Source organism: Sus scrofa, chromosome X, assembly GCF_054392235.1.
Source record: "Sus scrofa isolate SSC_HxYL_T2T_F1_AM1 chromosome X, Sscrofa_HxYL_maternal_Yorkshire_Landrace_v2.0, whole genome shotgun sequence".
Lineage (NCBI taxonomy): Eukaryota > Metazoa > Chordata > Mammalia > Artiodactyla > Suidae > Sus > Sus scrofa.
Genome location: NC_139401.1, coordinates 24,175,073 through 24,202,569, shown reverse-complemented (window position 1 = coordinate 24,202,569; position 27,497 = coordinate 24,175,073). Strand labels below are relative to the sequence as shown.

The following is a 27,497-nucleotide window of genomic DNA, read 5'->3' as shown; positions in this document are numbered from 1 at the left end:
TTTTTTAAAAGTAAATGATCAAAAGGCTGAACACTTGTCAACCCAAGGAATACTTGCTGAGCATCTACACAGGCATATACTGTTTTCTGCAAGTCGCAAACTCTGACTTCAAGCTGTTTGCAGTTCAAGAGGAAAGGCATACATGCAACATATTACAATACACTTGCGCTTTATGAATTTGTGGCTTTTTTTCTAAGAGCAGTCAAGCATCTGAACCAGGTGTTCTGAATCATAAAACCCACTGGACTGGGGCCAAATGAACACACAAGCTGGGATAAAATCGATCCTGCTTCCCTTTCCTGCTAGGGGCCCACGGAGGTCACGATCCACTACAGGGTTATCTTGTGACAGAGAAACCTGCAGGATTCCCAAGGAGCTGAGGCTGAGCCCATCCACTTAAAAACTGAAATAACCTGAGTAAAGGTCTTCGAACTAAACAGAGGTCAGGGCGGCCTGACCGTCCCAGGCTGAGCTACGGCCACTAGGGGGCGGGGAGAGGGAGGCCCAGGGTAAGCACACAGCACAGGTTTTCCTTAGCTTTCACAGCTGAAGATCTGGTCTGTCCCCGCGCTGGGGGAGGCTGCACACACTGCACACCTCCCTTGGCCTTCTAAGGGCCAATGGAAAAGGTCACTCTGCTTGAGGCAGGCTTGTGAGCTTTGCCAAGGAGATGAGGTCCTCTTCTGCCTCCTACTCACCCATCCAGAAAAACTAAGAGCAACAGAGATTGCGAAAAAGATGGGGGGAGAGCTGTGCTCCTGAAAACTGGTAAGGTGTGTGTGTCTGAGAAGGGAGGAGGACCACGGCAGGAGAGGGAATCCAGGAAAGGGGACAGTTTGGGGAGCTGAGGCTGCAGGGAGTAACCATAATACCGAGGAAAGGTCCTGAAACCTGGTGGATCACTTAAAACCAGAAAGGCTTTCTGGAGCTAGCATTTATCTCACAATGAAAAAACAAGGAAGCTGCTGGTCAAATCCAAGTGCCCGGGATGTATGGCTCCAGGGCTCTGTTCCACTCTGAGGCTACCACAACAGTGTCCAGGGACCCCAAGAAGTCCACGTGCCACACAGATTCTAAAACCTGGGGTGCATGTCAGAAAGAGGAACACAGTTTACAAACACGTGAATTCAGATGAATTTTTTTTTTTCTCTTTTTTGGCTGCCCCACGGCATATCGAGTTTCCGGGTCAGGGATCAGATCTGAGCCACAGCTGCAACCTACACTGCAGCTGTGGCAATACCAGATCCTCAACCCACTGTGCTGGCAGGGATTGCGTCCCTGTGCTGCAGAGACACCACTGATCCCGATGCACCACAGCGGGAACTCCCAGATGAATTTTTTTTAAATTAATTTTTAGTTTGACCTGCCCGAATTCCCAGGCCAGGGATCAGATCAGAGCCACAGTTGTGACCTATAGTGCAGCTGCCGCAACACCAGATCCTTTAACCTACTGTGCCAGTATGGGGATCAAATCTCCACCAGATGAATTTTTTAATGAGGGTTTGCATCCTCTGAAATTTTCAGACACGGCTAGCAATCAAAACTTAGAGTCTTACTTAAGACAACTGATATTTACTGTTCAGATAGAACCACAAGTAAAACCTCAGTCAATGAAGTAGAAACTCCCATTCTGACCATTACTAATTATGTATCTTTTCCTGAACCGCTTAGAAAGAACAGGTCATGTTGGGATCAAGTGTCTTGGGCCCAGAATGTGCAGATGTACCAGCAAACAGTTCAGTGACATAATCCTATAGCCCAGCCTCAGTGACACCACATCCTGTTAGAACTACAATTACTAACGTGTCATTGGCCTCCTTACCTTTCACGACATCGGCCACGTTGCAGGTGGGATCAATACTTCCTATGTGTTTAGGATGCGCAGGATTGGTGTCACCGCCAAAGAGAAGTGCTAAATACAAGAGAAAAGAGAGAGGATTAAAAACAAAAGAGGCTTAGACTGGTCGAGCAGAGAAATATGGGGCTTGTAAGTTCAGTTCTCTTATTTGTGAAAACCATCTTAGCAGCCACAGTGACCTAAAACAATGGCATCCACTCAACTGGTGGGTGATCAACTTTGAGACAATGAGGTAGGAAAGACAGGCGTGAGACCTGCCAGGTGCAGTTAAGCCGGTCCTAAAGCAGCAGGATGGGCCAGGTATCCAACCTGCTCTCCCGCCCGACCCAATGTGACCTGGATGAAAAAAACACTTCCTTTCATCCTTAGCCAAGTTTACCCACCTTCTCAGCAGTACTCTAGACCTTTATTCCAACATTCACTACATACTTAGAAAATGCACTTCGCACCCTTATGAAGGGTCTTCCCTTCAACTGCCCCCATCGTGAAGAATAGTTTTCGCTGTGCTACACACCAACAGTATTTGTGCAAGTGTTTTTAAAAGCGTGCTCAACTATTTTCATAATACACGAGGTTTACAAAATTTCACTCTTGAAAAAAACGCCAAAAGGAGCCCCAGAGAAAAAAGTAACCTGAATTAAAATGTCTGTATGTACCTATTTTTAAATTGAACAAAAACTGGGAATAACTTGGACTCTACAAAAGTAGAATGCTGAAATAAAACAGGGGAGAGTTTAATTACAAAAAACGACAAATATGGGCATTAGGCCAATCATAAGTGCCAACTAAGTGGAAGAAAAACAATAGATGTACAAGCTTAATCAATGATCTAAAAACATGTACATGTGTATGGAGACACATATTTAGGTCAGAAAGAAAGCAGAGTTATCTGAGTTTAGTTAAATAGTATTGGGGCTCTTTTTCCTATAAATTTACTATAAATTGCCATACATTTATATTTTTAAAAAACACACATTTAGAACAAATACACATTTAACAGCTGCATAAATTTGTTCATTCAAATAAACCAAATTAGTAAAATAAAGATGCTCTGTCCACTTTCTTACTCAGCAAAGAGGATGAAATAGACTCTAGACACCTAGTGCTTTTTCATGAGAATTCTGAAATTAAAGAGATGCTGAAAATGAGTTTAAAAGTTTGGGGGTTTTTTGTTTTGTTTTGTTTTGTTTGCCTTTTAGGGCTGTACCTATGGCATATGGAGGTTCCCAGGCTAGGGACTGAATTGGAGCTGTCGCTGTTGGCCTACACCACAGCCACAGCAACGTGGGATTCGCACAGTGTCCGCAACCTACACTGCAGCTCATGGCAATGCTGGCTCCTTAACCCACTGAGCGAGGCCAGGGATCGAACCCATGTCCTCATGGATACTAGTCAGGTTCCTTACTGCTGATCCACAATGAGAACTCCGAGTTTAAAATATGTGTAGAGAGAATTTTAGTTGTTTCTTTCTTATCTGCTTATCAGCCTAGAGAGTGGACTAAAACTCTCAATATACAATTAGGGTTTGACAATCCGGCTTAATCTAATTTCAGTGATCACTGTGAAATACAAGACTGATTGCTCATACTGGTAACATGTCAATTCAATATTCTTAGTATCAATGTTTTTAAAATCAAAAAGGAAAATATGAGCCATCCTGGATAAAGTCTAGAACAGTCTTTGAGAGACACAACAAGTATTCAGAGATAAAACACTGGGATGCCGTTAAAGCCGGTCCCTCGCCCACACCGGGAATGTATGTAGAGGCTTAAGTTCTGGCTCTCATTACGAGCATCCAAAAAGGCCTCTCAAGTTCTTTTAACAAAGCATTCTAATGATGAGCTTTTTAATGGATAGCACTCAGGAAAAACTCAACTAGAAATGAAATTCCTGCAGACAAAAACGCAGATCAGTCCATTACAAGTGAAGCAAATGGAGAACATTTGGGAGAAATCACTCTGGCTATTTTTTCGAAAGTGGACCAAGAAAACCCAACTTACTGTGCTGGTTAATAAGCATGCGGAAAGAGATGCGGTTGGTATAAAACCGATCCAGAAAATACTGGATGTTACTGCTAATGAATGGATCAAACCCAAACTTCTCCTTGTATTCGATCACTCCTTGTGCCATTGTAGGAACCACGTCATTGTGTCTATTTCTGACTTTAATCAGAACTTGTAGGAAGCTGTGTGGGAAGGAAACCAAAAAGATGGTCAGTCTTTCTATCTCACTTGCTGATGCATAACACTTCCCAGCTCTGTTTTGGGACTATTTACCTGCTGGTATTTTTAGACAAATCAGCACCGTCATTATAGGCTATAAGTTCTCTCAAGAAACTAAAGTATTACCCAAGCTTTTGCTTGAGACTTTCTACAGAAGCTCTTCCTTCAGAGATACATACAAAAAGTAGAAGGTTTTGGAGAAGAAAAAAATGTTCAAATACCTTTTTAGGAACCCACTAGCTTTATGGATAAGTGGTTACATATAGTACAGGTTCTATAAATGGGTGCTGAATACATAACTGCAGAACATATTAATATTTCTTCTGACAACATGAAGACAATCCCAAAAATGTCCAAGGATTTATGGAGTCTCAGGGAAACAGCTTCCATGAATAAATTAATAACGTCAAAGTTTTTGAGAGTAAAATTTTGCAGCAGTAAAATACCGTGATGAAATGTATATAGAACAAGGGTGATTAAGACAAACTTATTCAAGTATTCTGGTATATTCCTGTCAAGGTACAGAGGTAAAAATACATTGAGCATGGTAACTAAGAACAGAAAGACAAGTCAATGGAACCAAATAAAAAGCTTGGAACCAGGCCCAAGGGTGAGTGAGTACGTACATGTGTGAAAATTTAGCATATTGATAAAGTGACGATGTAAGTCAGTGGGAAAAATTAGTTGGGACAGCTGGCTAGGAATTTAAGTCACCCTCTAATATTAAGCCTCAAGCCCCAAAGTGGTTTAAAAGATTAAAATATAAAAGGGTGAAATCGTAGAAAAGAAAAAAGAAAACCAGGTGTATAAGTATATAACCTTGGAGTAAGGAAGGCTGTTCTACGTTTAATACCAAGGGCAGGAGTTCCTGTCATGGCTCAGCAGTTAACGAACCCAGCTAGTATCCATGAGGACACAGGTTTGATCCCTGGCCTCACTCAGTGGGTTAAGGATCCTATGTTGCTGTGGCTGTGGCACAGACTGGCAGCCACAGCTCCTATTGGACCCCTAACCTGGGAACCTCCACATGCCGTGGGTGCAGCCCTAAAAAGACAAAAAAAAAAAAAAAAAAAAAAAAAAAAAACAAGGGCAGAACCCATGAAGAAACAAGTGATAGGACTATGGAGGACTACAGCAATTTTATGGGACACACACTATAAAGTCAAAAAACAAAGTGAAGACAGGTAAAAATATATTCGCAAAAGTTACTATCCTTAGCAAAGGAAAAGATGACCACTCCAACAGAAAACTAGGCAAGGGGCTTGGTATCAATGGAAAATTTTCTAGAGGAAACGCCAACACCAATAACCTCACCTTCAAAACAATAAAAGAAAAGCGAATTAAAGCAATGCAACACTACCCTCCACTAATCAGACTGGCAAAGCACAACCAGTGTGAGGTAGAGTGTAGGAGCATAACAGAGGCATTGGTAGGGGCAATTCAGCAGCATGTATCAAAAGCCCAAAGCAAGTCACTTCACTGCCAAGGAACTGATTTTAGGCAAATAACGGATTACAAGGCCAACAGCTGTATTTTAGAGGTGCTATTCAGAACACTGCCTGTAGTAGCAAGAAAACTGCAAACTATTCTAAAACCCAGTAATGGGAGGTCAAATCACATGACATCTTCAGATGGACCATTATGAAACCACTAATAATGCCGCTGCAGAGCTATAATGCTGACACTGTTATTTTTGTAAAAAATAAATTCTATACATAGAAATATATATGCCTAATTAAAAGGATGGATGGGAGGGAAACGTTCACAGTGGTTGTCCCCTTGTAATGGTAATTTGGAGTGACTTTCTTTTCATACTTACATGAAGTCTTATTTTCTCAACGAAATATTTCTGGAACAAACACATGTATACAAAGACAGCAAAGATGAATAAATCAACTCAGATATTAGAAGGTCATAATTACTTTTTTTTCTTTTTAGGACCACACCTGCAGCCTATGGAAGTTTCCAGACTAGGGGTCAAATTGGAGCTGCCATCTGCAACCTACATCACAGCTCACAGCAACACCAGATCCTTAACCCCCCTGAGCAGGGCCAGGGATGGAACCTGCATCCTCATGGATGCTAGTTGGGTTCTTAACCTGCTGAACCACAATGGGAACTCCAGAAGGTCATAATTATTCACAAGACATTTTCTAATGGACCATTTGTCTTTTACATAATGTTCTTTCCAACCTATTTGTAAGTTAAGTATCTCTAAGCTAGAACGTTCATTACAGCAGAAAAGGGCCTCCACTTATCTGAAGGGAGGAGACTTGCCTCAGGGGTTCAATTCTCAGAAAACTTCCCCAGTCTTCTGGGGCCCTTTAACCTTTATCATTACGATAAACATCCTCCACCAAGGCTGCTTTTCTTTTTAAATGACTTCCTTGTGCTTGCCTCCTATATAACATCTCACTGAACAGAAAAGGCGGCTGGCTACCGTGAGAACTCCCCAGTCCTTTCTTCCCCATGAAATCCCACGTCCCCTAACTAGATTCATGAACCTGGGTAGGTTCCCGAAACTCACTGAGCGAGAGCCATTAGCATTAGGATCTTGCACACACTGGATCCAGCACTTGGCAGTTTCCAAAGCAGGCTCACATCCATAAATTGCATCTGACTGATAACCTGTTCCAGAAACTGAAACAGGACTCCGGGAAACACAAGAGCAGAAATTTAATATTGCAGGCTGCCAAAAATCCACATCCGAAAATTTGAAGCTAGAAGGGTCAGCCCTAGTTTGGAGGATATTGGCCAAAATGTCACTAGCTAATGACTGTGGAGAAAACAAAGCTTCTGGATTTGATTCATTTAACTGTGGTCACTGAAATGACAACGAGGGCTTATAACAAGGAAAACACCACGGCTGGATCTCTAATCCACATTTCATAAACCCATCAACCAAATACCGAGCAGAGTATAAAACAGGCCAGGACTTTTCTTCCCCCTTTGCATCTCCATTTACAACTCAACTTGAGCTAGCTACTGGTGACTTAGTCAAGGAGTCCTGGCTGTATGACACACTGTAAAAAGCCATGTACCAAAGAAGAGGAAACATGATTTACAGATCCAGCCCTGCTCCTAACTCAAGTTACAAGCTTGGGAAAATCACATCCTGGACCTCGGTTTCCTTATCTGTGAATTGAGAGAGCTGGGTTAAATGCCTCGAGCTAAGGTCACTTATATAACATGGTGTTTCTTCGTTCTTTTTATGGAACACCTACATGTAAGGCACCTGGTGTCACAATTATGTAGGCCAAGTTTCTACTTCGAAAAAAATTCCTCAGCACAACAGGCCTGCCATATGCATTCACTGATGGGTACTTGAAAGAAGAGGAAGTAAGATGAAGGGGATAGTCAATTTCTCTTGGCGGGGGGGACCCCACTCAAAGCTAGGGTCAGCTCTGTTAAATGAAAGAGCTAGGTTAAATGAAAAAGAAACACCAGAAATATTTTCCATCAGCATGAAAATTTAGCAGTCTCTGTGCATAATGGCAGCAAGAGAATTCAGAATGGTCATCATATTAATAGCACACTCTTTTTATGCTGCTCCAAAATAAAAGCATCGTTTCTCTGAGCTCCAATGTAATATTGCATTGAAAACTTAGAAACAGGAGTTCCTGCTATGGTGCAACAGGATTGGCAGTGTCTCTGCAGTACCAGGACACAGGTTCGATCCCAGGCCCAGCACAGAGGGTTAAAGGATCTGGCACTGCCACAGCTGCGCCATAGATCCCAACTGTGGCTTGGATCTGATCCTTGGTCTAGGAATTCTACAGGCTTCAGGGCAGTCAAAGGAGAAAAAAAAAAATCTAAAAATAAATCGTAAAGGACTAAATAGATACACTCATGTATACACAGAAGCCAGTGCATTCTTAAAACGACCACTAGGTGGAACATTTACTGCAATATTTATAGTGAGTGCCCAGCACCAGTTCACCAGGAGCAGAAGTATTAAGAATTAGATCATGGAGTTCCTGTTGTGGCGCAGCAGAAACGAATCCGACTAAGAATCATGAGGTTGCGGGTTCAATCCCTGGCCTCGCTCAGTGGGTTAAGGATCTGGCGTTGCCTTGAGCTGTGGTGTAGATCGCAGACGTGGCTCAGATGCCACACTGCTGTGGCTCTGGCGTAGGCCGGTGGCTACAGCTCTGACTGGACCCCTAGCTTGGGAACCTCCATATGCTGAGGGTGCGGCCCTTAAAAAAAGGACAAAAGACAAAAAAAAAAAAAAGAATTAGATCATGAAGTAATTTGAAGTGTTATTAATTCTCCTGGTATTATGTTAAATTCTTAATTTGAATTTTCAAAAACTGCAGTATTGTTAGCTATTAAGAAGCCTAACACTTTCATCCAAATTATACTTCTTGGTTTGTAATGACATGAGTTCCATTTACCAAAACGTTTTTTACCTAGGTATTTTGACCTTGAGGTAAGTTGGGGACCATACTTACTTATCTAAGACCTGTGGATCTTCAGGGCTCTTGTTTTCATATTCTAGAAGTTCAAGAAAACTCTGCATATACCTGAAAAAAAGAGAAACTGTGTTAGTTGTCTACCTACCACCCATCCTCCTTTCCCTCTTCCTAAGAGTAAGAGTACTTTAAATTTCTGCCCAGATAGCCATCCAATCTCCTCCACCCTCATGTAGCCCAAGTGTTTCAGGGGAAGCTGATACCACGCAAAGCTCCTGAGTAGCCCAGGTTTTCTCTGGGTAATTCTATTTCTCTTGTCACTAATTCCTAATTAGTCCGATAGTCCTGGTTTAAGCCTGTCACAGCTTCACATTCACCTGAATGGACACTATGGCCCCAGTTCAGGCCAGAAAAATAAGGGAGCAGACTCACGGGTGGTCTTTGGGAGAGAAAGCAACTCACTCTGCTTTGGGACGGTGTGGTGTGTGGACGTAAAGCTTGGAACTGCTGCAACTATTCTGTCACCAGGAGAAAATCCAGCCAGAAAATGAAGCCGACCCCATGGAAAGCAAGACCTTCATAATCTCGTGAATCTCTGAATCAAACCAATACCAAAAGCTCATCCTCTGACTAGATCTTATAGTTCCAATTTATTGCTTAAGTCAGGTTTAGATGGGTTTTCTGCTATTTGCTAACACACATATCCTAACTGATACACCAAGTCTGTAATTCGATTACCTAAAAAAGTGCATTTGAAATTTAAGAAGCATGTGTGTGACCCTGACATGCATGCTAAGAACTTAGAACTAAAGAAAGTTCCTTATCAGAGTTAAACTAACTTCCTCAACACATAATGGAGGAGAAAAATGCCTCTTGGGCCCTCGGCTTCTGGACACATTATTATTATTTGCTTTTTAGGGCCGCACCCACGGCATATGGAAGTTCCCAGGCTAGGGGTCAAATCGGAGCTACAACTGCTGGCCTACGCCACAGCCACAGCAATGCCAGATCCAAGCACTGTCTGTGACCTACACCACAGCTCAGGCCAATGCCAGATCCTGAACCCACTGAGCGAGGCCAGGGACTGAACCCGCATCCTCATGGATACTAGTCAGATTTGTTTCTGCTGAGCCACGACAGGAACTCCACGGCACATTATTTTTATCATGGCCCATATCTCAATCAGGGCCACGATAAGAAATAATGTGTCCAACATAAAGATCTGGAGAAAAGAGGGAAGATGGGACTCAGGTGGGACTCAGAGAGGACCTTACGGCCAGGTCCTTTACCAGACAGGACCTGCTGGATCTGGTGGGGATTCTGAGATTCCAATTACTTAGAGGCGTATGAGTGCTGCTTTGGGTCTTAACATGTCCTAAAAGAACTATCCCTTATTCCAATTATTTCTAATAATTAATTACTACTAATCCTACTATCCTGCTTTGGATAGAGGATGAGGGCACTCCAGGAACTAAAAATGACTGCGAAGCTTATAACTGCATAAACAGGAGTGACCTTTCATTAATCAGCCTCACTTGAACTTTATGACAATGCCTGATACTAAAGTATGTTCATTTCTCAGTACAGTTTTAAGTTTCTGGGCATATAAGGATGTGGATTAGACATTATTAAAACTGTCAGGTCAAACCACCTTGAGAGGCCACAGTTGGCCATCCGCAATGATGCCCTCTACCCTGCCACATGTCAGCAGAATTTGAGGCGGGCAGCCCATCCTTCCAGAAAGAGACAGTGTGTTTAAAGAGCAAAGTCATTAATGGAGAGGAGTCAAAGACTATGCTGAGCTTCCTAGCTTGAAAGTCAAGAGAGCAAGGAGAACACACTCTGACCGAGGTGGGCTCCACGGCCTGTTACACGTAAGATTCACTTTCGGGAGGAAAAGGAACTGACAAGTAAACATGAGGCATGATCCTGAACCCAATTCCTAAATGAGGGGTGGGAGTGGGGACTGGTTAAAAAGAAAAACACCATTAAGACAATTAATGAAATGAGAGCAACTTCTACGTATTAGACAATATTACTCTATCAATGTTAAATTTCCCAAATTTGATAATCATACTGTAGTTTTCTAAGAGCTGTTCTAAGGAAATACATACTAAAGTATTTAGGGGTAAAGGGGCATCATGCCTACCATTAACCTCAATGGTTCAGGAAAAAAATGTATGTGACATATGTGTGTGTATACCATATGCATACATTAAGAGGGAAAGAGAGAGGATACGAAGGACAATGCTAGAACAAATGTTGCCAAATGTTGACAATTAGTGAATCTGGGAGAAAGGACACGGGAATTCTTGCTATTAGTCTGGCAAACCCTTCTGCGAAATAGGCAGTTATTTCAAAATTGAATGTTTATTTTATTTTATTTGTCTTTTGTCCTTTTTAGGGCCACACCCACGGCATATGGGGAGGTTCCCAGGCTAGGGGTTGAATTGGAACTACAGCTGCCAGCCTACACCACAGCCACAGCAACGCAGGATCCGAGCCGTGTCTGCGACCTATACCACAGCTCACGGCAACACTAGATCCTTAACCTACTGAGCAAGGGCAGGGATTGAACCTGCAACCTCATGGTTGCTAGTCAGATTCATTAACCACTGAGCCACGATGGGAACTCCAAAATTGAATGTTTAAAAAAGAAAAGGAAGGAGCTCCTGTGGTGGGGCAGTGGTTAACGAATCCGACTAGGAACCATGAGGTTGCGGGTTTGATCCCTGGTCTTGCTCAGTGGGTTAAGGATCTGGCGTTGCCGTGAGCTCTGCTGTAGGTTGCAGACGAGGCTCGGATCCCGGGTTGCTGTGGCTCTGGCGTAGGCCGGTGGCTACAGCTCCGATTAGGCCCCTAGCCTGGGAATCTCCATATGCCGTGGGAGCGGCCCTAGAAAAGACAAAAAAAAAAAAAAAAAAAAGACCTGGCTCAGTAATCATTTTCTATTTTGCCAGCAATCCACTTTGAAGTCCCTGAAGTGACTTTTACATAGGTGACAGTATGTATCTGGCTGTTGCTGCCACCAGGATGGGGACCTGAAAATCATCTAGCCTATCCAGAATCCTCAGCATAGGAACTAGCCCCCAAGAATGCTCACAGACTTTCTGCTGGACAATCTCTAATCGTGGTCTTAGAGCAATAAAGAAGTCTTATGCAAACACATACCCACTGCTTATGAAACCAGTGTAAGTTTAGGGTAGAATCCAACTGACTAGGAGATGGAAGCCATAGCTGCCCCATTCCTGAGCTTCCCTGGGTGCTAGAGCCCTGGTGCCTGCCACGGTGAAGGGCTGCGGCTTGTCGCAGACAGGAACTGGACGTGGCATGTCTACGACCACCCAGTAGAGTGTTCCTCAGATGATTCATTCCCACCTCTAAGAATTTATTATAATTAATATTTCTGAGGAATGACTGATGAATGTCCATCCTCTTTCAGGAGCCCGGCCTCCATGAACCCTCTAAACACAAACTAATGAATGGTCCCCCATCAGTCCCATCCCCCCAAGTGCTCTCTGTGTTCCTCTCAGTGCCACTGCCCACCAGGGGGACAGCGCAAGCCACAGCTGGTACCCCCTCCCCTGAGTTCCCACAGCACTCCCTCCCTGCTGGCTTCAGAGCGCTTTTGGCTTCTGGCCTCCCAAACTCCTCCAGCTCCCTCCACGGGGATGTCTTCTCTGCTTGTAGAATACAGAGGAGACATGCAAGTGTTTCTTGAATCCGTGCAAATCCCTTTCTAAAAATATACCACCTGCTCTTCCCTCCCACCACTCACCCATCACATTCTGCCTACCTGGTGGGAAGCTCGGGCACACATCTAACATCCTCAAGTAGACAGCACGTGCTTGAAGCATCAGAGCTACACCTGACTGATCTTTAAGTTGTACTCTGTTGGGATTTTTTCAGATTTTTCACGGGGCAGAAGAAGCACAGTAGGTTGCTGATGTTTTTCATACCAGAGGTTCCCTTGAAATGACTTAATTTGTCCTAAAATAAGTACTGTCTTCAGGAAACTTCCATAAAAGGAAAACAGAAATAGCATGGCATGGAGTTCCCGTTGTGGCTCAGCAGTTAACGAACCCAACTAGCATTCACAAGGACACGGGTTTGATCCCTGGCCTCGCTCAATGGGTTAAGGATCCAGTGTTGCTGTGAGCTGTGGTATAGGTGGCAGATGCAGCTCAGATCCCAAGTTGCTCTGGCTGTGATGTAGGCCTGCAGCTACTGCTCTGATTCCACCCCGAGCCTGGGAACTTCCATATGCCACAGGTGAGGGCCTAAAAAAACAAAACAAAGAAAGAAAGAAATAGGTTCATTTGTGCCATATATTCGATTCCAGATATGTGATATCCTATGATATTTGTCTTTCCCTTTCTGACTTACTTCACTCAGTATGAGAGTCTCTAGTTCCACCCATGTTGCTGCAAATGGCATTATTTTGTTCTTTTTTATGGCTGAGTAGTATTCCATTGGGTATATATACCACATCTTCCTAATCCAATGTGTAGCACTGAGAACTATGTCTAGTCACTTATGGTGGAGCATGATAATGGGAGAAAAAAGAATGTATACATGTATGTGTAACTACGTCACCATGCTGTACAGTAGAAAAAAATTGTATTGGGGAAATAACAATAAAAAAAATTTTTTAAATCCTATAATCCCCCCCCCCAAAAAAAGAAAAGAAATAGCATGGCAGAGACTGGATCAAAGCAGCAACGTGCCCCTATCCAAAAGGATTGCAGATCTGTTCATATGGGCCACTGCATTGCTATTCCTTTATTATTTTTCTGTACTTTCTAATTTTTTTTCTAATTTTTTTCAATAAAAAAAATCACATTTATAATCACAAACAAATGTGAAAAGTCAAGAAAGTGTCTAGTGCACTTGAGAAGTATTTTCCTTTGGACAATTGTATATTATCAGTTTAAAAAAATAAACTTCTAATTGCCTGGGAAACGCAGCTATATGGACTCATTCCCACACAAGCAGTGTGTGTACTTCTAGGGGGAATGGTCCCAATGCCAAATGTGCAGAGCATTATGGGTAGACCCCCTGAGGCCATATTATTTACTCACCAACTCTGAACCAATCCCACCGAAGGGCGGTTAAGCAAATTATCTGGCAGAAGATTAACTTCTCTCATTGTGTTAGCCAGTCGCACAGGAAGCTCCTTTCGCAGGAACATATATGAAGTTTTCTCACACGCATTATCTCTCCCTATTAAGACATGAAAATGTATCATGATTTTATAATCTAACAGACCAAACAATAAAGTGCTCTCCTGGTAGCCCAGTAACTGGTCGGGAAGAGAAGACGAAGTAATCCTGCAGCTTCCAGTTAAATCTTTATCCTCTGAAATATCAAGTTCAAGAAAACAATTTAATTAGACTAGAAAAAGAACATTTTTTCCAAGAGGCAACCTTGAAAGCAGGCTTTTTTCCCCTGAGCACAAATACACCCCCAGCATTACCAGCGGCAGTATACAAGTGACCTGGGATATAATCTGAATTTGTTTTCAAATCAACACTGTGGGAAAACTGCCAAGTACAAAAGTAGGAGAACGTGTGTAAATCCCCTCCTGTTCATGGGGGTTTCCAGAAGGCAACGGATCCATTCATTCCACAAATTGTCACCTCCTGCGGGCCGACTGCTTCCTAAGATTTCCTTCAAATGTGTTTCCTCAGGGACCAGAGCCCTACCACTCTAGGAAGCAACAACAGACCCCAGCTCTGACCGAGACACAGGACCAGGGAGGTGCCAGAGAAACCAGCTCACAGGTGCCCTCCTAAGTGGAGGGCTGTGCTTCAGCGCCCCCAAGAGGACAGAGACGCAGTGCTGACTACAAAGACAGCTTGGGGAGTCTTCTGTTGAATGCCCTGAGCTGGCTATGCATACAAATTATCTAACTAGGGCACAGTGAGACACAAGGTACCAGGACACCTGAAAGAGGAAACCCGAGCCCTTCCCCGGCTGCCATGTGACCAGAGCAGGTCCATGACTGGTCCTGCGCCCAAGCCCTGACCCTGCTATAAACCCAACAGGCTGGGGGGATGGAGGATGGGATAGAAAAGACAGGAGCTTTGGGGACGGAAATATGCTTCGGCTTCAAGTCCTCCATTTGGGGAGTGGGACAGCCTTGGTAAGCCTCTTCTGAGTCTCGGCTGTCTTAATCTGTAAAATGGGGATGAAACGTCAGTTTCTGTAAAGACTGCATGTGACAACGTGCATGGAGCCTGACACAGAGCAAGGGTTCAGTGCACATCAGACAGGTCTGTCCCAGCTCTCTCACACTTGCGTAGGCCTTCCGGACTCCTCATAAGCCCCGAAGGCTGGTTGGGAAAGGGCAACCTTGAGGCCAGGCCTAGAGAAAGGGAGGCAGGACTCGTCAAATGATTTTCTCCTCCAAACTCTTCTCTTTCTGCCAAATGTGATGAGGACAAGTAAATCCATTCTAACACTTCCTGCCAAATCCTGGTTGATTCCTTCCCTATCCCCACTGGATAAGACTGGAAATAAAAGGACCCACTTTTAAGAGTCACGTGCAGAAGCTCTCCCCTCCACTGACCCCTGTGCCCTGCTCAATTGCCCAAAAAGCTAGGATAAAAGATTCAGGTCTTAACCCATCTCTCACTGCCCTCACTCTAAATGAGCAGTATATCAAAGGCCTCCAGTAAATCTTTAACTAATCAATAAGTCTGCCTTTCCCTTTTCTCCTAAGGGAAATACTCCCCAAAAGGAAGAGGAGTATAAATAAGCTGAACAATGACCTTCCAACAGTTACTCCATACACATTCATTTGGCCATAGATGATTTAGCATTTAAACTGATTCTGGCTGTTTTGCTTCAGACACACACACACACACACACACACACACACACACACACACACGCACACACACACGCACTCCTAAAATGTTCAGTAAAAATATAATTTTTATGGATGAATAATTTTAAGTACTTTTTTCCTTTTCACGGCCACATCTGCAGCATATGGAAGTTTCCAGGCTAGGGGTCAAATGAGAGATGCAGCTGCCAGCCTATGCCACAGTCACAGCAACGGGGGATCCAGGCCACATCTGTGACCTTCACCACAGCTTCTGGCAACACCAGCCTTTAACTCACTGAGCCACAATGGGAACTCCAATGGATGAATCATTTTAAGTGCACTAAAAATGCTGATATTTAAAAACAACTGGTAGTGAACCTCATTATAAAACAAAGGCCCTATTAGCTACGGTGAAATGTACATCTGCATTTGCACATACCAGGAGAAATACTTTGTATCTTGGTTAAATAGCACATTTTTTAAAAAGTACCAAAGAAATGAAGTTCTCCATGGAGGAGAAGGAACTTGGGGGATGGGGAAGAAGCAGGAACCCCGTGGAGTTGAATCAGAACCGGAAGTATCAGTGTGAACCTGGGATTTTGAAAAATTTATTCAAGCTTTTGGGGTATTGAAAGTAGACATGCTTAAAATTCCACGTCCACAGCACATGAGCAGTAGCAAAGCAGCAGCCCGGACAGTGGGGGGGGGGGGGAGGTGGAGGGAGGGGGGACAGGGTGAAGAGGGAGGGCCGGGAGAGGTGACAGGGGGCTGGCAGGCGCCAGGTGAGGGGGCGGTCAGGTTCACGTCTGCTCTGGAAACATGCTAGATGGCTTCGGAATGGAAAGGTTTTTCATATGTGAGGAAGGTCAAGAAGAGGATGCACATCTGCCATGTAACAGTCTGCTCTGGAGATGCAGTATCGTTGCAGCCCAGTTCCCTGCACATGGACACTGCCCAGGGTCAAGACCACAGCCCCAGGTCAGTGCAGGCCAGGTTTTACCACGGACTGAGTTTGGGCAACAAAGGTACAGAAAAAGAACCTCAATTGTTTGAGCTCTTTGGATCTCGGAATTCAGATGAAAGGCTGCAGTCCTGCAGAACAGCAATGCCAAGATCAGATGCCAGGGTTAGAGTTGGGTGTGACCCCTGTCCCCGAGTACCCACAAGCTGTGCGAACGTGGGCAAGTGTCATTACACGCGTAAGCCTCGGTGTAGCCATCTACGAAACAAGAAAAGGACCTGTTTTGCAGAGGTTGCACTGGTGTGGGTTTAAAAATCGCTTAACATTTAACATGAACAGGTTCTTCAAATTGGGAAAGGGGGCTCATTAAATCGCAATCACTAACGATGCCGGCTGGTGATAAAGCAGAACAGCCTGAGGCAGTGGGGTGCCAGATCAAACAGTCTGATACTCGCTAAGCCCTGAGAGCGTGACTGCATTCCAGTTCAGCGCAGTCGCCTGTGCTCATTTGATGATTCTACATAATTAAAAAAGGATTAAAAAGGCTTAAAGGATGTCCTGTGTCCCTATCATCCACTTTTATTTATTTTAAAATAAAAGGCCTCGATATTTTAGGGTGGTCAGCTCTGCACTAACTCGAACACTTAACTAACTACTAGGCCTTGCCTGAAATAAGCAAATTTCAGGATGCATTTAGTCCAGGCTTTCTTGGATTATTAGCCTTTTATAAACTAGTGTTGAAAGAAACTTGATTTGTCTGTGTATTCCCTGTGGCACTGATTAGAGTGCCTCACCTATGGTAGCTTCTCAGTGATTTACTGGAATAATAGATAATACTTTCAGAGGTTTGTATTTAAAAAAAAAAAAAAAAGACTACCTGCAAAATCTCAGCTTTTGCCTCCTACATTCTAATTTAGCTTTAGAGACGCATTCTTTGTACTTGGATACCTTAATTATACATCAGCTTAAACAGGGGGATAAGTCTTTTTTAGTTAGTTAATTAGTGAACCTAAAAATAAATATGAAATGCCAGATTTTTTTAACCTTTCTGTGGTTTTCCTCCTATAAAAGTATTTCATCCTATGTATTAATGTTAAATATTCAGTTTAAATCAGAGTTCCAACCATCTTTTTTTTTTTTTTTTTTTTTTTGGTTAACTTAACAAAAAGAAACTTTTGATTTTAACAGAATGTCCTCTCAAAAGGATTCTGTTTTTCCAAGGCTTCTGGCACATTAAATATTTTCCAGTTATTCTTCCCAGTTATTTGACTTCACTTTTCCCTCACTTACTTGGCTTCTCCACATTCCTTAACTTAGATTTTCTATTTTTGTTCTGCATTTCCATATACTTCATCTTAGTCAAATTCGCCAATTAAATGTTTCCCTAGTAGCAGTTCAGAAGATGGTGAAGAAGCAGTGGGTGAGGGGCAAGGAAAATGTTTCATTGGGAACGCAAATAAGTCATTGGCTCAAATACACTTACGTACGTCTTCGGTTTTTCTTCCTCTTTCGATGACTTTTTAATTCGCTTCTGTTTGTTTTTCATACTTTGCCTTTTCACTGAGAAGTTGGAGACAATTACTATATTTGCACAAGAGTATGACTGGCTTTGTCTAGAAAGGTTCCAAATAGCTAATTCATCAAGACACAGGATGACAGACACACAAACATGAACGACTTTTTTTTTTTCCAATAAATGACTTGATTTAATGTGGGGCACCCTCCCACTGATGGTCACCAGTAAGAAAGGAGCATGTGACTAGCTTTCTGAGAGCAAGTGCTCTGACTTTTTCTTCTTTGTATCTAGTTTCCATAGTGGCCTATATTTCTGGTGAATCTCTAGCCCTCTTTTCAACGAATTTATAGGAAGCAGAAAAAGATTATTATTTCTTCCATTAATGACGTAACCTGATAATATATCTTATAATTAAAGCAGAGAGCCCAGCACACGCCTCCCCAAAGTGTAGTCTCCTGTTTGGATTTACTTGAAGGCTATCTTTGGCCCCATCTGTCAGCTTTTATACCTGGTGAGGGATGGTTTGGGCGTGGTAGGAAGGGAATCAGAGAGTGGAAAAGGAGGGGAATAAACGGAAAAATTACTAGCAAAGCACCAAAACCCAACAGGATGTTCAGCTCCTTCTGATAATGTTGCTTTTTCTAAATATGTCTATTAAATGTCTGAACTTACTATGTGTTTTTACCATTAACCATGTAAAAATGGGTGAACTCTAGCTGAGGAAATAATATTTCAGCTCTTTGATTTTTCCTTCAGTTGTATTTATAAGATTTCAATCTTTTGAAAACACTCAATTTTAGGATAAATAACTTATTCTTGAACTTACCAGGGCTATAAGTAAAGACTACTTGAATAGTCCTTCAAAAGAAACAACCATAAGTGTCAATGGAGAGCTACCAAGTGATTGTATGATTGTGCTGTTCACAATCATGCCATCACAATTCACAAAACAATCCCCTCCACCTTTTTTTGGGGGGGTAGCTTCATTTATACTTTTTAAATATTTGCCTTACTCCATGTCCAAAAATACTATTTCATCGCCTGGGAAGTTTAATGATTTTCCTTTGTTTGGGAAAACCTTATTCCTGATCAAAATAAGTAGTGGGTTTGATCTACCCAACGTGGGGCTGTGTCCACTCTAGGCTAGCCTATGTTTGGGTTATTATCACTAACAACTGAGCTAAAAACTTCAGAGCCAAGGAGCCAAAGATTAGGTATTTCACACTTACCTCATTCCCCATCAAACGCAACACCCCAACAATATCCAGCTGTTACACTACTTCTTTCGGCCCACTGTCTATTTATTATGCTCACAGATGCTGTGGGTCAGGAATTCTCACAGGACACAGGTGGGAAGGCTCATCTGGGAGCTCACCTGGGAAAATGTAAACATTGAGCGAGTGACTGGACCGTGGCGGGCTGGAGATTCTGAAGGCTTCCCACTCACAAGTCTGACCCTTGGGTCAATGACTTGCCAACTGAGCCTGCCTACTGGTGCATCGACCGGCGGCCTCTCGGTGGGCTTCCTCACAGCTTGGCTGCCTCGGCCTACCTGGATTCCTGTTATGGCTTCAGTAAACAAGGCGGAGGCTGCATGGCCTATCATGACACAGCCGCCAAAGCTACACAGATAGCCCCGTCCTGCCATACGCAATTGGTCTAAGCAGCCATGGCCCGCCCAGACTGGAGGGTGGGGATCAGACGCCCCCACCTTGATGGAGGGCTGGCGAGAGCACATGGTGGAAAAGTACTGTCATGTCCATCTTTGGAAAACGCCATCTGGCCTATGACGTTCATAAGGAGGTGTAGAAGATGATTTATTTCTCAAATTATACTTTAAGGCACTCTTCTACTACCTGAATTTGTTTCCTTTGAAGTCATTTCAGGACCATTTATTTATCCTAGTTTTTTTTTTTTTCTTTCACTGTGAGCTTATCTCAGATGGCAGGTGACCCCTGCCTGTTCAGTGAGGCAGCCTAAGGACTAAGTGAGCACCCAAAATGCCTGATTACACAGGTATTTTTTGTAGGGTCCCAACACCACACCCTCTTCCCTTATTCTCCTTAAACAGTTTCATGTGGTGTCTTTAGAGAAGAACCCTCTTCTTGCCCTTTCCTTTGCTAGAGGTAATTGCCTGCCTACTGATGGTACTGGATGGAGGGTAACCCTTCTGTTTGCAGACCTCTGGTTCATTCTCCAGTTTTCACCTAGTCAGGCCTACCCGTCACACCCACCCACTATCCCTGGTGCTGCATTACTGCTCCTAGGACCCCACTGCCTCCTGAGTATGGTCCAGAGCTCAGCTATCCAATACAGGAACCATGAACCATGTAGGGGAAATCTGAATATTCAATTATAGTATAATATCAATGATAAATTCTACAGGTGTGATAGTTATGGTTACTAGGAAAATATTATTATGCTTAGACTATATATATATATTCTCTCTCTCTATCTATATATATATATACAGGTAGTCATTGAATCTGCAAGTTACCCTCAAATGGTTCATTCAAAAAGGTGTGTATAGAGAGGGAAAGTTAGGGATACAGACAAATGGAAGAGGAAGAGAAAAAAAGCAAATACAGCAACGTAACTGGTGAATCTAGGTGCTAGACATGGGTGTTGACTGTACTGTTCTCTAGTTTTTTCTTAAGGTTTGAAATTTTTCCAAATAAAAAGTTTGGGAGAGACACTGTAAAAAACCTAAATATCCAATGATAAGGGAATGGTGAAATAAACTACAATACTACATATTTACATGGGGAGATACATAGTCATTAAAAAGAGTTTTGAAAGAAAAAAAAAGCAGTCTTCTGAAAAAGGTCTTTCTATAACTAGAACCATTCTATTACTTTAAGGAAAAAAAAACCCTACTAGAGCCATTCTATTCTAAAAAAAAAAAAAATTAAAAAAATCTTAGACAGATTGTGCTACTACACGTAGCTCTTCCTAATGGGATTAAAGCCTATGCTACCTTCATGTAATGGTCTTTGAGGCTTTTGTAAAAAAGAAGGTATAGGATGGTCATGACACGGGGTTCTTAAGGTAGATGAGGGTTACTAGAGCTTCCCCTGAAGGAGATCCGTGTTTGTGCAGAGAGAAATTGAGTGATGTCCACTAGCATTTGGATCCTCTCTCTAATGAGAGACTCTGTCTACCCTTTTGAGTATAGGTGTCCAAAAGGGATGAGTGAGACACCTGCCCCTCTGTACTCCAGGTAAGGCCAAACGAAGTTGTAAGTGGATTTCAACACGGGCCCACAATTTGTGCCCTTGGCTTGGGCAACCCCTCTGCCATCACCCTCAGCCACTTAAGGGCCCGTTAGCACAATACCTGGAACACTGGAGGTGTCTAATATTTCCTGATTAGAACGGAAAATTAAAATACCTACTAAGTTTCAGCAGAAACTTACAACAGCAAATAAAACTCAGGGGTTCAAGGTAACCTTTGCCGGTAATGGTAAATTCCGCTTAAAGACAGATCACTTCATCCTACATATTTGGTTAGGGGTATTCCCAGCCTTATAGTTAGGGGAGGAGGAGCCAAAAGCTAGATAGGCAGGTGTGTCGGGCTAGAGCGTGGAGAGAAAAGGCACGGGTGGGTTCAGATCTGCTATCACGAACAGAGCTCTGATCGGCTACAGCCCGTAAGAATCCTAGCCTGAGCCACCACACGGATCCGCATCAACCTAATTCCAGGAGGGGGTTGAGGATCAAGTCCTAATGGTGCACTGGTGAGTTACAGAATGTCTTGTTGTCATGGAAGCAGGAACAGCTCAGTAACGGTCACGCTGCGCTCATCGTTGAAGTTAATTGAGGCAAAAAGTTAAGTTAACCATTACAGTGAATAAAGAAGATCCAAAGCCAGTCACGCTCAAAGCACAAATGAGCTGAAAGTGCTATGTTTCTTGGAAAATGATCAGTTTATATAGCTGGGACCTTCAGCCAACAAACTTGAAAATAATTAACATTCAAGGTTAAGCGCTCCCTATGCAGTTTTTATTCTTAGCAGGAAGCTGATATCATCCAGGAAATGCTATGTCACTAACTTCCCCTAATACAAGCACACCCAACGTCTCCTGAGCACCTCCCATGTGCCTTGCACTGTGCTGCACGATCTGACATGAGTGCAAGAGGCCTGTGATTTGATGCTATCGTTGGTTTTGTAGGTGAGGACGCTGAAGTGCAGTGGGATTAAGTGATTTGTCCAGGCTTGCACTGGTGGAAGGCACCAGAAATCAAGCCTTGAGTACAAGTCCACACAGACTGGTTATCATATTCCCAGAGAGAGACAATGGGCAGACTCACAAGGATAGGCCTTCAGGATAAGAATTGATTCAGTGTAAGTAAATGAAGGAGGTAGCAGAGTTCTTAATGAGAAGGCTAGACAAACATTAATTACGGAATTTCCTGTCTGATAAAATTTAGACAAAAATCCCAGCATTACTAATAGAGACTCTGTTTGCTAGAAAGAATTGCATTGGGGAAATGGTATGTTAGGTGGAAAGAAATGGTATATTATGTTGAAAGAAAAAAGCATACATTTAAAAGCTCAGTCTACCTGAATTTTTTTTAAAGGTGGGGGGGGGGGGTCTTTTTGGCCACACCCATGGCATTTGGAAGTTCCTAGACCAGGGATGGAACCCACACCACAGCAGTGGAGATGCCAGGTCCTTAACCCACTGAGCCACCAGGGAACTCCCCAATCTACCTGAATGTTAACTGTGGTTTTGCTCCTAACTTTGCTTAGCCAAGATACCTAAATCATCTCAGCTTCAGCGTCTTCAACCAAGAAATTATTTCAACCTGGGTGCTGTAAGAATTACAGCTACATTTGCCCACTTCTGTGTCTGGAAGAGAATGGTACACGAAGGTAAGTTCTATTTGCCTCCTCGAAAGAATAATTTCTGGCTCACTTTGGAAGAAGCAGCCAAGATGTTATGTCGACAAGTAGCTGAGAGTTTGGGCAGTTTCTTCACTCTGGGCTTCAACTTCCTCGTGGGTAAAACTGGGGAGGTTGGACAGATGATCTCGAAGCTCAAATGCCCACTGAATCAATCTAAGAGGCTAAGATTTTGGTTTCTATCTCTACACTTTTACAGTTATTTATCCAACACCAACTCTACTTATCTTACGTCTTGCCACATCTCTGGAGGGAAAACTGCCAGGAGTGGGAGGCCAAGGAAAGGAGCTAGAAATCAAGAAAAAGAGGACACTTTTTCATTGGTTCTGCCATGTTAGTTCTCAACCAGAAAGCCTCCAGGGGTGCTTTGGATAAAGATAAGTGGGTTAACACGTCATGCTTAGCTAGAAACACCTGGATTCCACAAACTTCCAAGGGAAAGGTAGAAGCAGCATGCCACAAACTCACAGAACTCACACATTCTGGCTAGCCTATACATATTTATGTGCGTGTCCTGGCTCCTCAAAAGCAGCAACTATGCCCTGACAATTCCTCAACGCTTCTCAGTTGCCCACTTCATTCCGAATCCAGAAAGTTCAACGAACGCTGACGGACTCCTTAACTGTCAACCTTCAGCATCTCACAGACTTTATGCCCTAAAGCGGTTGACAGCTCTTGGGCAAAATTTCGACCAGATGGAACACAGTTCTTCACTCTGGACGCGCATTATATTCCCCTGGATAAGTCACAAATAGAAGCCCTTAGACCCTACCTTCAGAGATTGATTTAACTGGCTTCCACGAGCAGCAGGTGGCACTAGTTTGCCGAGGTCCCCAGATGAGTCTCACAAGCACCCAGGGCTGAGATCCATCTGATCACAGGAAATTCAACGAGCTCCTCAGGCTCAGAACATGGCTAGTTAGCATCTCAAACTTTTCAATTTACCCATCTATCTTTAGCCTCTATTTTCATGTGGGCATTCGGTTTCCACCTCCTAGGAAAGAGACCACAAATGTCTTCATAGTCTTAAGCGACTTTTCAGCATTATCAACTCTTTTTTTTTTTTCCTCCTTCTCTTGCAGATGATCCTAAATGGGGAAAATAAAAACTGCTGAGCACACCCATGAAGGAAACAGCTGTACTTCAGATGTGGTGACTTGTGACGAGCAGCGATGGTACATGTGTGGACCCTTTCCTGCAGTGGGTTTTGTTCCCACGCTACACCCAGTCCTCAGCGACCTTCTCAGCTCCAGAGGGATGGTCAGATGAGCAGGTGGTGGGGTCCCCGGCTCAACCCCCTACCGTTTGTGTGGATAATTTTCTTACCTGCCCTGAACCTCAGTTTCCCATTTTGCAAAACAGACACGACTGTTGTGAGAATCTCACGACAGCATCTTGGAGAGCGAGTGTTGCTCAGTACGCCGCAGGTGCTGGCTGAATCTCTTGAACCTTTTTCAGTTTCCATAAAGTCCATTTTAATTTTCTTCTCGAATGGCTTTACTGAAGCCAAGCTCGGGTTAAAGAAGCAGGAACATGAGTAGTTAGGCCAGAGATGACATGGTGGAGGATGTGCAAAGAGTGCTAAGTAAAGAAGCGGTCCCCCCTATATACAAAGGGTAGTTTCAGGAGTTCCTTTCATGGCTCAGCGGTTAATGAACCCGACGAGGATCCATGAGGACGTGGGTTCCATCCCTGGCCTGTGGTGTAGACCGGCAGCCATAGCTCCGATTCGACTCCTAGCCTGGGAGTCTCCATATGCCACGGGTGCGGCCCTGAAAACCAAAAACCAAAACAAAACAAAAGGGTAGTTTCTAGAAAAAGGGAATTTCACTATTTAATCTCAGAAGCAGGAGGATAAATTAACCAAATTTATATAAAAGAATATCTGCTACCAAGCTTAAGGAAACACGACTCTTCCTAGAATAGACTCAAGGGAAGGGTCGGGTAAACGCTGAGCATGCTCTGGTTCATGAAAATGTAATAATTCGTAGGGAAAAAATAGGTATGTTACACATTTGAAAGGGCCCAACTGTCTTCTGGCCAGCAACATATGCTGAATCCTTAACGTCAAGCTTTGGGAAAATGTGAGAAAGACACGCAGAAATTTATGGCTAACAGTGAAACTATTACATACTGACCTTCATGCCCTAGTAAGAAAGAAACTAACACTGATACAACTCAAATGGCTGAGTGCAATCAGGGGTCAAGGCTAAGAGTGAGAATAAAATCATGACTGCCTGGGTGATGCTTAGGGACATAACCTACCAAGGTAGAACCCCAAATAGTCAATCAGAGGTAATCAAAGTATCAATGCATATAAATATAATAGTTTCCTGTAATGTGTGTGCCATCCATTATAGCAGAAAGAATAATCTTAAGCAAGATGAGACACTGACTGGGAAGGAGTTTTCAAGGGTTAAGAAGGATACCACTATGGGTCACAATCAAAGCCAGCTCTGCCACAAGGTTAAACAAAGACACCAAAGATGGGCCAACTCAAGACGTTTCCAGGCTAGTTTCAGTGAACACCAGGCACCCCATCCACACTCCCCTTGGCATATTTTCTCTAATTTATCAAGACTAAGAATAAAGAACAAGAGGCAAGAACAGCGAGAATTTCCAAAAATCTAAGGCAATAAATAAGGAGCTGCTCTCATCATATTTTAAGACAAATTAGAAGCTAAGCATTAGCATATGATATTAAGCTAACATCGGAAGAGTTGGCCTTTTGAAGAGAATCCACAAATATAAACTGCTTTGTGATAAAATAGCAACAACAGAAAAAGATTTGAGGAGTTCCCATCATGGCACAGTGGAAACGAATCCGACCAGGAACCATGAGGTTGTGGGTTCGATCCCTGACCTCGCTGCTCAGTGGGTTAAGGATCCGGCGTTGCCATGAGCTGTGGTGTAGGTTGCAGACGAGGCTCGGATCCCGCGTTGCTGTGGCTCTGGCGTAGGCCGGTGGCTGTAGCTCCAATTCGACCTCTAGCCTGGGAACCTCCATATGCCATGGGTGCGGCCCTAAAAAGACAAAAGACAAAAGACAAAAAAAAAAAAAAAAAGAAAAAGAAAAGAAAAAGATTTGAGGTCTTAATAATTGCTACTTGTGCAACTGGACAGCAGAACAACAAAAGTGAGTTGACTACAAGTGTCCCATCAGACATGGCAGTAAATTCCAGAAGGATTTAGTAACAATTCAAATACTGCTCTAGGTGATAAAGCTGACAGTGAGAAAAGCAGTGTAACTGAGTACATTAAAACTCAGACTATGCACCAAATAAAAAGGAAACTAACATGCAGTGTCAACATACGTAAATACATGGGCAAAAACTGTAAGGCTATCACCAAAAAATGGATGGAAGAATTACTCTTTCCAAATGGCTTTAATTGTATACTTTGATAATTACTTCACCAAAGAAGGGAGCACAAGAGGAAGCAATACTTACAAAGCTTACATAGCTTGCCATGCCAAGGAGGCACAGAGAAGTCATGCAAATGATTACAACTCCAGACTCCAGTTACTAAATGGTCAAGGGCACGCCACATACAACAAAATACACAAAATAAACCCACAAGGGGAAAAAAATGAAACGTTTCGCTTCTATATTACCTATTACACAATTAAAATCATAAAACATCACTTTGGCAGGGCTGTGGAGAAACTGGTACACTTAAACTTTGGTAACAGCTCTATAGATTAAAGCTATGAAATCCCTGCAAGGCTCTCACGTGGCAATTCCATGCAAGGGCACACGCCCTATAGGTAAGTCACCAATCACCTAGAAAAGTCATAGCTACCCTACAATTCACCCTCCAGACAGTCAAGTTTTACTGTTAAAAGCATGTGGGACAAATAGAGCTTTATTATTTAAGTGCAAATTAAGAGCAAAAACACTGTGCACTTCTCTAACAGGGAGCAGAATTATCGTAGATGAGAGAGGTCACAGACGTTTTGTAAAGGGCCAGATGGTAAACATTTTGGCTTTGGGGGCCAAAGAGTCTCTGTGGCAACTAATCCACCCTGCTGTTGTTGAGGGACAGAAGCCACAGGCAAAATGTAATGAATGGGCATGGCTGTGTTCCCATAAAACTTTACTTATAAAGACAGGTGTTGCCAAAACCCACTGAGGGTACAACACAAAGAGTGAACCCTACTGTAAACTATGGACTTTGGGTGATAATGATGGATCAGCATTGGTTCATCAGTTGTAACAAATGGCCCCCACTGATGCAGGATGTTGACGGTGAGGAAGGCTGTATTGGAAATGGGTATACAGAACTCCCGTACTTTCTGCCCCATTTTGCTGAGAGCCTAAAACTAAAATAAAACCTTAAAAATAAAGCCTATTAATTATAAGACAAAACAGACGGCTGGCCCTCGGGCTATAGCTGAACAATCGATCTTAGACAAGGTAGTCCTAAAACACAAAGATTTGGCCAACTCCAAAATCAAATCATCACAGAAGTAAAATAAATGAAAGCACATATAATATCAAGGAAAAGGAAAAGTGGCGATATTTTCTGACTCCATCCAGTAATAAAGCCAAGGTTTCCCAAATCTTGCCAACAGTCTCATCAACTTCCCCAAGCTTAATGGGAGGAAACCATTCAGTTAGCAATAGGTCCGTTAGCGTGGCCATGCCTCCCTTCAGAGGCACACAAAGCTACCAAGACAATGAACAAAGCCAAACTATAAATGCGCAGAGACTGATAAGCCAGGTTATGATGAAGTCCAACCAGATCAGACCATTAGGGCCCAAAAGGCCAATTTTTTCTTTAAATTTA

At 43.1% G+C, this 27,497-nt stretch overlaps 1 protein-coding gene across 6 annotated transcripts in view; it reads right to left on the bottom strand.

Annotated features, from left to right (window-relative positions):
* The window catches only part of PDK3 (pyruvate dehydrogenase kinase 3), a 159,547-nt gene that overhangs the window by 40,828 nt on the left and 91,222 nt on the right, over positions 1-27,497 (bottom strand). For 5 of the 6 annotated variants that reach the window (XR_014834763.1, XM_085006794.1, XM_021080538.2 and 2 more), the window contains exons 2-5: positions 13,577-13,718; positions 8,535-8,606; positions 3,859-4,043; positions 1,823-1,912 (exon numbers count right to left, since the gene is read on the bottom strand). Coding sequence is in view for 5 of the 6 variants with exons in the window: in XM_085006794.1 (XP_084862920.1) it covers positions 1,823-1,912; positions 3,859-4,043; positions 8,535-8,606; positions 13,577-13,718 (489 nt within the window). In the remaining variant the exon portion in view is untranslated. Of the gene's footprint in view, positions 1-1,822; positions 1,913-3,858; positions 4,044-8,534; positions 8,607-13,576; positions 13,719-19,033; positions 19,180-27,497 lie in introns of those variants that run through there. The other variant, XM_013986015.3, reaches the window with a different exon arrangement.